We start from the raw sequence: 14,339 nt of genomic DNA on the forward strand, positions 1-14,339 counted from the left end.
AAGTTAATGTGTTGTGATATTAATAGAAAAGGTCAGAAATGGCACTGGAATTTACTATCACAGACTCAACTTTGGATTTCCATCCACATCTCTAATAAACAATCATTTTAAAAATAAGAAGGAAACAAAAGTATGAAACAAAATTTTTTTAACAAACTAAAATATATATACAGCAATAGTTTGACCAGATACAGTGATGGCACGCTCTTAATAACCCAATAAGAGTTGGTCATATTGCATAACCAACTCTGCAAGAGGGTTGATGAGATTGCTTTCATCTTGAATAACGACTAATATAAAAATAACATAAAATTCACCTTCCATCACTGAGAATGTGCGGTGGATTTACCTTCATAATGTTACAAATGCTTTATAACTTATTTCAAAGACTAACTATTATCGAATTAATAAAATGTCAAACTTACAAGTGGAATCGGTGATGTCCATGAAGAACAGAATAATTTCTTGTGTATTCACCGCGCGTGTGTCCAACACTACACTTTTGACAGGGGCGCGTGCAGACCCAAACTCCAAATCACAACACATCCGGGTCCTAGCGCTCGACAGGTCATGACTACAGCGTGAAGTCAGCCGGTTTCTTAACTGTTGTCATCCAAACCTGTCTTTTTAACACTGTAATGCATTAAATATTAAATACCAAAGAAAAAGAAAAAGATCTTTAAAAAGCGTTCTTTTTACTTCAAGAACACAACAATTCCTGATCTCTCCCCTGTTTCATGTGATGTCACTGTATGTTTGAAAAGGTGATACAGCTGTATAACTACCAGAACCAAAATGTAATTTCTTTAAATAAAGTTTTATCTTTTAAGTGACATGGCTTCATTTCGCCATAGACAAGCAGCAATAAAGTGAGAAAACACAAATAAAAACACTTGGGGTCTTTGCTCATTTATTCAGACATTTCAGTTATCTGTACACATGTCGATTATATTTATAACACAATCAAGTCGGATACAATTAAACTGGCTAACATTCGTATTGCACATAGGACTATTTCAAGGTTATTCATAACAACCAGACTGTATAAAGGTATGTCATAATTATAACACATTGTGATTAATAAAAAATGACTATAATGTGATTATCAGATTTGATTAGTCTTATTCACTAATATGCCTTAGTTGATTTCTGTGTATTCTTAAAAGCAGCTCTTAGATTCATACAGACGGGGTCATCACAGATGTTTTGTAATATTGTGACCAAATCAGAGCATAAAACAACACAAACATGTGTAACTTCTGAATTAGAGATGTTTATGGTGATGCATGGTAGGCATGTGTACTCACTGGTCACCAGGGCTGGACTGGCAATCTGTCATAACGGGCATTTTCCTGGTGGGCCGACGCACTTTGTGGCCGATCCAGGGCGGACTGGCCAGCAGGAGAAACAAGCGGGCTGGTGGATCGGCTGCAAAATGTGCCAAATGGGCAGTGATAAGCAAAAATGATCTGCCGCGTTATGTAGAACGGACCACAAAATACTGCCGCGATATGAAGAAAAGGCTTGGGCCGTTTCTAACAAGTTATTGGATACAAAAGTACATGTGTGTACCAGAGAGAGAGTGAGAGAGAGAGAGAGAGAGAGAGAGAGAGAGAGAGAGAGAGAGAGAGCGAGAGAGAGAGAGAGAGAGAGAATGTGTGATTACCTGCAGCAGTAGTGTGATAGTAATCTGCTCCAATGGTGGAGTAATGCTGCCATACATGGTATCGGAATTATCATTCAAGTATTTCACCCACATTCAAGTGTTCGGCAGTTTCATTTTTGTGTATTTTTTAACACTTATTTTGACATGACACAGAAACCAGACTCAATAATTACCACAAAAAGATGTGGTAATCAACATTATGCCACAAAGGCTGTCGATTGAACTTAAATTGTATTGAACCCAGAATATTCCTTTAGTACCCCATCAAAATACAAAGGCTTGCTTGAACAAAATGGTCTTTTATTAATGGTAACATTTTAGAGTCATGCACAAATAATTTTCAATTTTGGGTGTTTTTTGGTCATGAATCAACTCTGATCGCTCAAAAAAAATAAAAAACATTAAAACACGATATGTTCAGATTATGAATGTTTCAGGGTTACAGCACTATTTAGCACCCTCCAGAGGCAAAAGGATGACAGTATCAGTGCAGTAACAATCTTTTTAAAATGTATCTTAATAAAATATCCTGTATCTATCAGAAAAGGACAATGCAGCACATATCAGGAGTTAATCAAATCTGATTTAAATAGTAAATCTTTTTATTAAATGATGATATTAGCTTTCATTTATTTTGTAAGTGGCCATAATCTAAAATAAGAATAGAAAGGGAAATAGCCTATATGAATTTAGATTTAAAAGGATATCAATATTATACTTCTAACATTTCAATTAAACAAATGTTTCTACACATTAGAATTGATACAAAAAGGTAAAACAGCGGTATGTTATTGAATGATGAATGCATGCTCTCACATCTGTTACAGTGGTAAAATAAATATATATATATACAAAAAAATTGTATTGATGAATTGAATTATGTGTTATATATATAACACATAATTCAATTCATCGATACAATTTTTTTAGAATTAATGTATTGTTATTATTATTATTATTATTATTATTATTATTTTACGTTTCTACACATTCACATTTTCTTCTCCAGTTATGATATTTTATGAAAACTTGAAGATCCTACCCTCTTGGCAGCCTTCTCATACCTTATAGGTCCATTGCCTGTCAGTCATTGCAAAAAAAAAGATTATATTGGCTAAATGAGCAAGACGTGTGTGTCGCCTGAATTACGTTGACTGCTAAACATCGCATCTCGGACTTCCTGTGGTTTTGCTGAACTGGGCACATACGAATTTTACATTCGCAAAAGTACCTAGCCCATTTTAATCTCCATCGATTTAATGTCTTAATCAAAACCAACGTACGTGTCCTAGACTACACCTCGACGTAGTTAGTCTGAAAGAAGTCATCAAAAATGTCCGAAGCCACAGTGGCCGATACTCGCCGGTTAAACTCCAAACCGCAGGACCTGACGGACGCTTATGGACCCCCCAGCAACTTTCTGGAAATCGACGTGTACGACCCTCAGACTATAGGCGTCGGCCGCAATCGGTTCACCACTTATGAAGTCCGGATGAGGGTATGCTGGCTCAGTGAATGGACGTGTTTGTGTGTGAGAGGCTCCGGCTCGGTTCGGCCTAGTTAGCTTGAGCGCTAACGTGCTAACCAACGCCTCAACCAACGTAAAAGAGTCTTGAGAAAATAAACACCCTCAAAGCATTTACAAATGGGGTGCTATTGTGTGAACCGCAGGGTTTGTTTGTTTTAATTCAGTTTTCTGTGTAAACAAGATTGATCCAAGTAGATCGACGGATTCCGAGCTAATGTAGCTGGTACTGTCAACCATAAACAACGTCCTGCGACTTGGTTATTTTGCATCTAAAGCATTATAATTAACTGTCATTTTAAATGCTTTATCGCTATAAATGCACACTTGTTTCAAATTTCTAATGTCTTGTGCTTGAATATTCGAGAAATTTAGTTTTGTGATAGTTACATTTCAACTATTAATACGACTTGTTCTGCTTTCCCTATTGAAATCTAGACAAATCTTCCCATTTTTAAAATGAAAGATTCTTGTGTAAGACGAAGATACAGTGACTTCGAGTGGCTGAAGAATGAACTGGAACGAGACAGCAAGGTACGAAATCTTGGAACCCTTAAAATGAATTGAGAAAAATCTCATTATTTACTCATCCTCATGCCATCCCAGATGTGAATGACTGACTTTCTTTTGCAGAACACAAACGAAGATTTTTTTAGAAGAATATCTCAGCTCTGTAGGTCCATACAATACAAGTGAATGGTGACAAGAACTTTGAACATCCAGAAAGCACATAAAGGCAGCATAAAAGTAACCCAAACGACTCCAGTGTTTACATTTATGTTTTCTGAAGTGATATGTTAAGACTGGGTGAGAAACCGATCAATATTTTAGTCCCTTTTTACTGTAAATCTCCACTTTCACATTTTTTCTTTTTGCACATCGCCATCTACTGGGTAGACTTAAATATTGATCTGTTTCACACCCACACCTATAATATCGCTTCTGAAGACTTTTACCACTAGAGTCATATGGATAACTTTTATGCTGCCTTTATGTGCTTTTTTTATCTACAAAGTTCTGGACACCATTCACTTGCATTGAATGAACCTAAAGAGCTGAGATATTCTAAGAAAGAAACCAGAATTTAAAAGAAAAATGTAGACCATTAAATAATTGTAAATTTAATGAAAAAAAAACAGCAATTGTTTATTGCATGCACTTTAAAGTATTCAACTTTAAAAAGCCTTTTTTTGTGTAGCTTTAGATTCTGTCCTGTTCATGTTTGAATTGTGTCTAAAATGTATGAAAATGTTTCCTAGATTGTTGTGCCTCCTTTGCCTGGTAAGGCATTGAAGAGACAGCTCCCCTTCCGTGGAGATGAGGGTATTTTTGAAGAGTCCTTCATTGAGGAGAGGCGAGCTGGCCTTGAACAATTTATCAACAGGTTAGCCAACGAAATGATACACTGTGTTGTCGTTATCCACTCCACTGCAGAATGTTAGATGAAGTTCAAGAGAAGCAATCAAGCATAATGTAAGAGATTACTAATAAAGCAAGTTTATAATCTGGGAGGACCTGAAATGGTAGCTTTTCAAATTTGATCACAATATATATTTATAATTATGCATTTGTTTGACTTAACTGCAACCTCATTTTATGTATTGTTCGCATAACTGTTTTGCTCCTATTCCTGTTCAGAATTGCAGGTCATCCTTTGGCCCAGAACGAACGCTGTCTTCACATGTTCTTGCAGGATGAAAGTATTGACCGGAACTACATTCCCGGAAAAGTACGGCAGTAGGGCTTTCTGAACTGGGAGGCGGGGGGGGGTCTTCAGTATGATTTCTATTCCGTTCATCTGCTAACATTGCTGAGTAAAATTAATTTTTACACCAAGTAAATCTAGATGTATAATGAACCATGCAGGACATGATTTTATATGACAGATCATGTTTTGTACAGGTGTCTGACTGAGTTTCTCTTTGCACACACATTGTATTTATTTATATCTATACAATGTAATTGTTAGTGTATGTGTATTTATTATATACCTACACATGAAGCTATAGCACTGTAAAGTGAAGAGGTTGGCTCATATCTTTGTCCTCTCTGGCAACTGTTAGAGAACAAGTGCTTTTCCGAGTCCAAGCGCGAAAGGGTATTTTATTTAATTCCAAATGGCACAAACGATCAATCATTGAGTTAACACAATATTAAGGGAGCAATACATAAGGATATTTGCAGCTGATTAGGAAATTAATGTTAATGAGTGGTCAAGCTTGTTTGTCAAAGGCATAAGCTCAAAAAAAAATCTGTGGTGTTTCAAACTTGTATTTTAAAGTCATTAATATATGTTGATACAAAAAGGTAAAACAGCGGTATGTTATTGAATGATGAATGCACAGGACATTAATATACTAGCCTGTGTTAAAATTGACAAATGGAACTTGAGAATGTTGCTCCTTGCTCCCTTAACTGTCCAATGCAATGAAAAGAACCATCTCATAATAATGTGATGTTGACAGCATTTCAATCTGATTAACTCTTAAAGTTCCACACAGTGAATGCACTTCGTTTTATCAGACACATTGGATTAGGAATAGATTTGAGCCTTTTAATCCAATTTTATGTGACAAGACTTGGTTGTGTGAATGTTAATACAAAATAAATAATTATATTGTTCAAAGATTATTGTATCAAAAACTATCAGACCTGCTAAGTATACAGATTACACATTCCACCAATAATACTTGTCTAGCTTGCATGGCATTTACTAATGTTCAAAGGTCTGTATATTGAACTACTATTTGGAAGTATTGTAATATTCTCGATTGTTACCCCCAAATTGATTATAAAGTAATTTATTATCAAATGTTCCTATTTTGGTATAAAATATGTGCGCAAGACCTGTATTTTGTGTCGAGCTTAAACTCTAGGATGTGTGTAATATCCAAAGACTCTTCCGAAAAGGACAAAATATGCGCCAACTGTGTAAAAGTCGTTCTGCCAAAGTTCAGTCATTTTCCTCTGAATGACTATATTATGTTACCTCCTGTGTTCATCGATTTGTGCCTGTGATGTTTGTCTGTAAATAACGTAAAGCATAATAGAGAGCACTGGCTGGAGATTCTATAATATCAGAAATAAATACTTATTGTGTTTATTCTCTCTTCCATTTTAGGTGTGAGTGAAGTAAGGTTTGTTTTTATTTACTCTCAATATCACAAATGTTGTTAACTGATGTGGGGAAAACACTATTTGCATGAATTTTAACAATTCAAAGCAGTGTTATGGGGAAATGTAATCTAATGGTCATACTTGCAACTCTCTTTAATGTTATTCAATTCTGTTGCTTTGCTAATTTTTATTTTGCATCTGCTTGTCATTGACCTTACCAGTCAACATCTATCTGCTAAAGTTGTTGTTGGCTCTATGTCATGATTGCATGCTTTGTGGTGTTAAGTCTGTTTTTTTTTGTTGTTGTTTTTTTTAGGTAAGTTGGCTGCCTGCAAAAGTGATATCAAATACATGAAGTTACTTGTTGTTATCATTGTCCAAACAAGTTGTTCTCTTTTGTTCTAAATAAATTGGTTAAAATAGGAGCTAAAATCACAATAAACCAAGGCAGTATTGTTTTACACAATGTTGAATTATTAAATGTGGTATACTTAAAGGTGAACTCAGTAATTTTTTCCAGATTTAAAAAGTTTTACTCCACATGAAATGAAAAATAATTTTGAAACATGTATAAATTCACAACCAATCACATGAGATGAAGACTCTCATCAGTGACCTTATAAAAGCTGCTTTATTCCTCATGGGGGCTGCCAAGTTAGAATCACATGACCATCCAAATACTACTCGTTTAATGTCAGTAAACGCCCTGTTATTGGACACTTTCACTCATTGATTAAATGAATCATGGCTGACTGTGAGCAGTGAATTTCTACAGTGGCATATGTAACTGAAAACTGTTGTGTTAGTATGATGCAGCATCCAAGCCGCTAGGTGTCATTGTAAGTCCAATATGACATATTTAGAAAAATTACTGCGTGCACCTTTAAAAGGAAATACGCTCTGCCATTGTAAGATCTCTAATAGTTTTGCTCCTTGGCCTGTAATCCAAAGGTTGCTGTAAGCCCCCCTCCCTGTCCAGGACCTTTCTGCTCTACCAGCTCTTTTCTGCACATCAATCAGAGCTTATCATGGCTGCTCTCCATAATATCTTGTATATATTTTTTTCTCAAATAGAGCTAGACTATAACACTTATTTCACCCTGAAGATAAACTCATATGTATGCTGTATTTATACCTCACACACTCAGTTGCTTTGGGAAGAAGTACAGTATGCTTTGTGCTGATCTTTAAACAAAAATTAAAAATGTTCCCATTTGTGCTTAAATCTGGTTGAAAGTACTGGCTTAAACTTCAACAACCTACCCATTTTCCTAATTAATAAATAAGTAGAAGACAGTCAGGTTAGTATGGTATTCCATACTACACATTGTAATGGGCATTCTTAATAAGTTCAACTGTATACACATAGACCTCATACTGAAAATGCTACGAGAAGTTATAGACTATAATTGGAATTAAAGTTGCAATCTACAAAGACAATTGACCTCAACATCTTCAAATCTTTAGTGCGTTTGTTGAATAGTGATACGGTACGGCTCCAAGATTATACTAACTAAAAATGTAGCATTTCAGACAGAACTGAAACAAGGGTTGCCCATTGACAATGTCTTCCTTTATCACATTCCATGTTTCATTAGTATTCTTTAAAATTATGAAATATGTGTTACAAAGCTTTTGAAACCATTTTAAATTGTTTTTCCTTTTGTTTAGTGTCAGTGTAACAAGTCAGGCTTTGGGAATGTACATATTCAATCACTGTGAAAAACTGAATTTCATTATGACAAAATGTGTCACATTGTTACATTTATATAAGCCCTCTTTTGAAAAAAAATAGTCATGTTCTATCTCTTTTTATTATACTTTCTGTATGTGTAAATAAAATGGCTCTATTTGATTTTTAACAGATAGCCGTCATTTCTGCCCATTAATAAACCTCCGCTGTCTCCTGTACTGTGTTCTCTGATTGTGTTTTGTTCATGCTATATGACTTACATTGTCTTCTTGAATAGTTTATAATACAATCTAATTTGTGAACAAACGCAGTTTCATATTGCGTTATTAAAAGATTGTTCTGAGTTCAATGAAATTAGTGTAGTTTGACACTATTTGTAGCATAATGTTGATTACCATTGAGAATATTCTTGACTCGTCCCCCTCTGTTTAAAAATCTTTGTTACAACATTAAACATTTTAACATTAAAATACTAAAATATGCAGTAAGTAGCATTCTGAAACAAGAACACAGATTTCCTTATGCTGTTATTAAGAGAAAGCGGTTTAACACATCCAGGTTCTCCCAGAGAATGTGGCTTATGTGGTTGTGTAAACACATAAGTGGCATTCTAACAGGTTTTTGAAAAGTGTGCATGTGTGTGAACAGACCGGATAACAAATATCATATAATGGACCCCTTCAATAAGTAGAACAGTGGGTAAAGCACATACAATATAAATTATACACATTTTACACACCCATGTAAATTATCAATGGCGTTCACCTATATGCTTGTACATTGGGGGAATCCCAGAGTTTTATGTAATAGGGAATCCCCACTATTGCAGCGCAATTACACAGCAGGTAGCTATAGAATTTGAAGGAAACAAACACAGCAACAACTCGAATATATGGAAAATAAGTGAAGCAACGGGGAATACAAATAATGAAGTCTTCCTGGGATATTATGTTACTTATTTACATAAGCGATTTGGGGAAATTATGTTGCTGTGCAGAAAGCTGATTACTGACCAAACCACATGTATACAAGACTAAATAGTATCCAGCTTATATAGTGTATATAAACCGAAAAGCTTCTTTCTTGCAATAAGCCACTTTCTGGTGTCCATGTAAAGGTAGTCAATGTCTTCTGAAGCAATCCAGTTGGTTTTGGTTGAGAACAGACCAAAATATAACTCCTTTTTCACTTTACATCTTGACATTGCAGTCTCCAGACACAATCATGATTTTAAGCTGATTACACTTCCTAGTGCTTGAGGCATGAACAGGAAGTATAATGGAGTTTGAAATCATGATCACCAAAGAGACTGCTGTCAAGTAATTGAAAAATGAGTTAAATTTTGGTAATGTTTCACCCAAAACCAACTGGATGGTTTCAGAAGATATTTATTAAACCACTGGAGTCTTATGGATTACTTTTATGCCGCCTTTATCTGCTTTTTGGAGCTTCAAAGACTTGATCATCATTTACTTGCATTTTATGGACCTACAGAGCTGGCCTATTTTGTGTTCAGCAAAAGAAAGCAAGTCATACACATCTGGGATGGCATGAGGGTAAGTAAATGATGAGAGAATTTTCATTTTTGGGTGAACTTTTCATTTAACTTGTATTGAACACCAAACATTCCTTAAACACTAGGCAGATCAAAATTTGCTTTCTTGAATTCAACCAGAGTGTGGCAGCGCTGAGTAAATTTATTTGGCAGAAAGGATTGGGCATGTACTGCATAAGTAAACATTTCCTTTCTTTAAACATAAACTTGCATGTTCATTTTAAGACCTTTCTATTCAAGAACATTTTATTTTATATTGTCCCTTGTTCTTATGTGAGTTCCTCTGATCTGACTGGATTATGCTACTAGTAGGGGAGGGAAAGTGTTGGTGAACATGTAGCTTAAACTCTACCTGAAACTAACCTGTGGACGCACTACTTGAATGTGGATAAACAGACAGCATAAGGCGTGTTTGGAGGATTAAGTTTGTTCCTAATTTAGATCTTGGATACTATAATTGTTGATTGTAATCAGCGGAGTCAAATAGACAAACAAGCTCACAGATGATTTTATTTTCACTGTAACCTTTTCATTATTCCAACAATTTATAATTTAGCATTTTAAATAATAATGTTTTTCTAGATTCTTCAATATTTAAGGAATTAGGGTTTTATCCTTTCATATCAATCAGAAATCCTTTATTAAGTAGGCTATAATTCTGTTCAGAGACCACCCAAAGCAATCTCAGGTGTAAAAAGAGGGCTTGCCTCACCCATTCTCATTAACATTGCAGGGAAGAATAAGAATAAGTATTCATTAAGTTCATTAACACTTTCCATTCAGTTTTACGCATTCAGGTGTCTATTTAAACAATAGCAGCAGTAGTTTGGAACTGAGTTTGCGCATAATGCATGATCGACTCATTAGTCCGTGATGTGGAAGCTAAACAGGATATTTTTGACATCTACACAAACTGACACAACATATCCACCAATGTCAAAGACAACAAGGCTTTCTTTGATGCATGGAATTTAACCCTGCCTACAAAAACGTGCTAAAAGAAGCAGTCATATGGACAGACGTGAGATTACAAGGGCTTTGTTAACTCTGAAACTGCAGTGGATGAGATCACAGAATGCAAGGCTGTGACCTGGTTTCCACTGGTAACTGCTCTTTTATGATGTGAGACTTGATGTTCAGTCAAATTGATGGGATGGAAAAAGATTAAACAAGAAATGAGGATATGCACCAGACTCTCTGTCTGGATGAGAACAAACAAAGATGACATTTTACATGCATTAACACCTGATAATCTTTAAATTAATGGTAGACCTACATCCAGGGCCATCACTAAAAATCATGGGGCCCAGACACAATTTTGATGGGGCCCACTCTGCCCTGGGCCCACTGTGTAGACTATACCATAGAGCAAGGGCTTTCAAATTGTGAGGGATATACTATGTATGATATTATAAAGACAGAATGTTTCTATTTTCATTGTATTAAAGTCTAAAGAAATAATTAAAACATTACGTGGAATATATTTACTTTGTATCAAGTGTCTTTTTTCTAAACACTGCAAGAGTATGTGAGATGAATAAACCTGAAGAAATGTATTTGTATAGCACTTTTCACTATAATTATTGTGTCAAAGCAGCTTTACTCAGAACAGTGACTTACAATTCCTATTAATTAGAAAGATTAGATAATTATCATCAAGATTTGTTTTTATTTCTTACAGTTAAAAACTATGGCTGTCTGAAGAATACAAATAAAAATCATGATTTGAGAATGTAAGTGCACACACATACTGTTTTCTCTAAAACCCTGCCATAGAGGACCTTCGTGGGGCTCCCTATTGAAAGGGCCCAGGACAATTTTCTAATGTTCCCTCTCGACGATGATTCTGCCAACATCTCTCTTTATAGCCTAAAGTTTGATGAATGAGCACATACTGCTAATAGTGTTCTTTTTTTCCCCTAATTAATTTCTTGGAAACTTTTCAGATTATGAAGACTATGTTTCATGCGGGTAATGGGCCCCCTGCTTAGAAGAGAGGATGAACTTTATCCAGGCCAATGGGAGGAGATTTATTTTATAACACAGACAGTACCTCCCTCACACTACACCTCAGAAAGGGCCACAGGGTACAGAAATCCAATATCACTTTTTATTTTATTTAACAGCAAAGCTAAATTGGATATCATACTAAACCCGCTGGGCTCGGCCAGTATTAAAAGTGCTCAATGTTAAACCTTAAATCTTCCTCGATTGGTAGGCCCCTTTTCTTTCGGATCGCTGCCCAAACCTCCCTTACCCATATACTGTACATGCAAGACACAGTGGCCTCTGTCATAATCAAACAAAGATTATGTGTGAGAAAGCAAACTGATATGTAACAATATCCATGTAGTTATTATATCATTTTTCCCCATGGGATCACATGAGCAAAGGCTCTATAACAAAAAACCCTCTGATCAACTCCATAAGTTTATGTTGGTAATAGTTCAATTTCTGAGTACTCAAGTTCAAACAAAGTGTCCTTTTGACTGAGGGAAAGGCTTTAATTGACTTGTAATGTTGTTATAACTGGTGTTGATCTTTCAACTGACGAAACATTGAAATGACATCTTTTGGAATGAATGTGGTCTAGGACATTCAGACCTCACAACCTAGTTTTCATTACCAAAAATTATATATGGATTCAAGTCCTCCTCGGAAGTTGGTTCTTACGATGTTCGGAAATAGTAAATACTATGTGATCTGCGTTCAAATGATTTAATTAGGAAAGAACAGACCCGTTATGGAATTGAATTTTTCTTTCTCTTCATTTGACAAACATGTGAAGGCAGGAAGATTTTTTAGCACCAATGCAACAAAATGAAGTGCAAAGCCATGGATTAGGTGTTTAATTCATGCTTCATCTATATTTTATCATTCTTGTGTGGCAATGATGGGAAATATAGTTTTGTTGCAAAAACTTGTCGCAGCATTAACCAGCTCAGTGAGGCTTATTTTCTGGTGACTTTTATCATTATTCTTCATTAAAGCTGCACTACGTAAAACTTTTTGGTTATAAATTCACAAAATGACATTATTGATTGAGTACATTAAGAATCAGTCTTCTAAACAGCTGACTCACTATAGTAAGCCTTTCAAAATGATTTGTATTTTGAGCTGTCGAGATGGATTTGGCACGAAATTCTGAAATTGAGTTCCTGTAATTGCTATATTGCATATATAAGCATATTATTTTCATGTTTAATAAAGTATATTTTATCTCCATCATTATTTAATTCTCAATTTATGTTTTTAGTTTACAGTGTTATTGTGTGCATTGTATAAACATACTATTGTGGTATTACGGTTCACTTGCATTATCAACTGAGGCTATACACTATAATATAAAAATAATACATTTCACCAGTTTCACTTCTTAAATTGATAAATGTAGTACAATACAAACATTAATAGTACATAAAACACTTGAATAATGATATTCAAATATACTAGTAGTGATTGAGTCCCCCTGTTCTCTATGCAAAAGTGCTTGTGCTGAAACAAGACTGACATAAAGTGTTCTTCCGCAAATTGCTTGCAATTTTAAGTTCAACCACAGAACAAAGTTACGTAGTACAGTTAAAGGGATAGTTCACCCAAAAATTTCAATTCTCTAATCGTTTACTCATGCCATCCTAGATGTGTATGACTTTTTTTATTCAGCAGACCACAAATGAAGATTTTTAGAAAAATATTTCAGCTCTGTAGGTCCATACAATTAATGTGAATGGTGGCCAGAAATCTGAAGGTCTGAAAGGCAGCATAAAATTGATCCACAAGACTCCAGTGGTTAAATCCATGTTTTCAGAAGCAATTTGATAAGTGTGGGTGAGAAACAGATCAATATTTTAGTCTGTTTTTACTATAAATTCTCCTCCCTGCCTAGTCAATCTCAACTTTCACTTTTACATTCTTCTTCTTGTGTTTTTGGTGATTCACATTCTTCATGCATATGCCCCCTACTTGGCCTTTATTTATAGCAAAAATGTATATAAATATTGATCTGTTTCTCACCCACATCTATCATATCACTTCAGAAGACATGGATTTAACCACTGGAGTGTTATGGATTACTTTTATGCTGCCTTTATGTGCGTCAAAATTTTGGTAACCATTCACTTGCATTCTATTGACATACAGAGCTGAAACAGTCTTCTAAATAAAATGTGTTCTGCAGAAGAAAGTCGTACATCTGGGATGGCTTTAGGGTGAGTAAATAATTAATTTTGGGTGCACTATTCCTTTAACAGTACAAAAAATGCATACAAACTGAACGGCACAGTCAACGAACTCAAGTAAAACTGAATTATTACCAATAATAAAGCTTCTGCCGTGATTCTTAAATTGACAAAGAGTTTCCAACTCGTGATAGTTTCTAACTTTGTGGTGGCGTTCATATGCGTTCATCCAGAGAGCATTTCGCAGAGATGGGCCACTTCTGTTTAAATGAATGGGACAAATTGGAGCGCCCAACAGTCAACGGATATAGAAAGGAAGTCCCAGCCTTACAGTTAAAAGAGCCAATCACATTTTAGATAGACGTCACCTGTCAATCAACTTTGGAACGCGCATGCGCATAAGCTATATACGATGGGAAAATTGCGGGGTTTTTTTTAGCGTAATATGCGGTAAAGAATCACAATTTATGATTCCAGTAGTGTCATATTTTAATGCTGATGTGAAATATGTTCTTCGATCGTAATCTTGACCAACCGTATTTGAGATTTTGGTCTTTCCCCATTCAAGTAGATTGGAGCTGAACTGGCATGACTGGAAAGAGTTC

At 35.3% G+C, this 14,339-nt stretch overlaps 2 protein-coding genes across 5 annotated transcripts in view; one reads left to right on the forward strand and one right to left on the reverse strand.

Moving 5' to 3' along the window:
* Positions 1–529, reverse strand: part of LOC127628123 (actin filament-associated protein 1-like 1) — a 41,428-nt gene extending 40,899 nt beyond the window's left edge. Inside the window, exon 1 of the mRNA XM_052104818.1 lies at positions 426–529. Coding sequence (XP_051960778.1) covers positions 426–447 — 22 coding nt within the window. The 5' untranslated portion in view covers positions 448–529. The remainder of the gene's footprint in view (positions 1–425) is intronic.
* Positions 530–2,781: 2,252 nt separating this feature from the next.
* Positions 2,782–8,219, forward strand: snx12 (sorting nexin 12). Of its 4 annotated transcripts, none has more exons than XM_052104831.1 (6): positions 2,783–3,164; positions 3,630–3,725; positions 4,451–4,575; positions 4,830–4,920; positions 6,313–6,328; positions 6,625–8,219. In XM_052104831.1, exons 1-5 carry the CDS (start codon positions 3,000–3,002, stop codon positions 6,316–6,318), a joined length of 483 nt encoding a protein of 160 aa, XP_051960791.1. In that variant the 5' UTR covers positions 2,783–2,999; the 3' UTR covers positions 6,319–6,328; positions 6,625–8,219. The 4 variants fall into 4 exon arrangements, with proteins under 4 accessions (XP_051960788.1, XP_051960791.1, XP_051960790.1 ...); XM_052104830.1 differs by having other exon boundaries at positions 7,260–8,219; XM_052104829.1 differs by having other exon boundaries at positions 6,313–6,323.
* The last annotated feature ends 6,120 nt before the right edge of the window (positions 8,220–14,339 follow it).

This window comes from Xyrauchen texanus, chromosome 34 (genome assembly GCF_025860055.1).
Source record: "Xyrauchen texanus isolate HMW12.3.18 chromosome 34, RBS_HiC_50CHRs, whole genome shotgun sequence".
Classification (NCBI taxonomy): Eukaryota; Metazoa; Chordata; class Actinopteri; order Cypriniformes; family Catostomidae; genus Xyrauchen; species Xyrauchen texanus.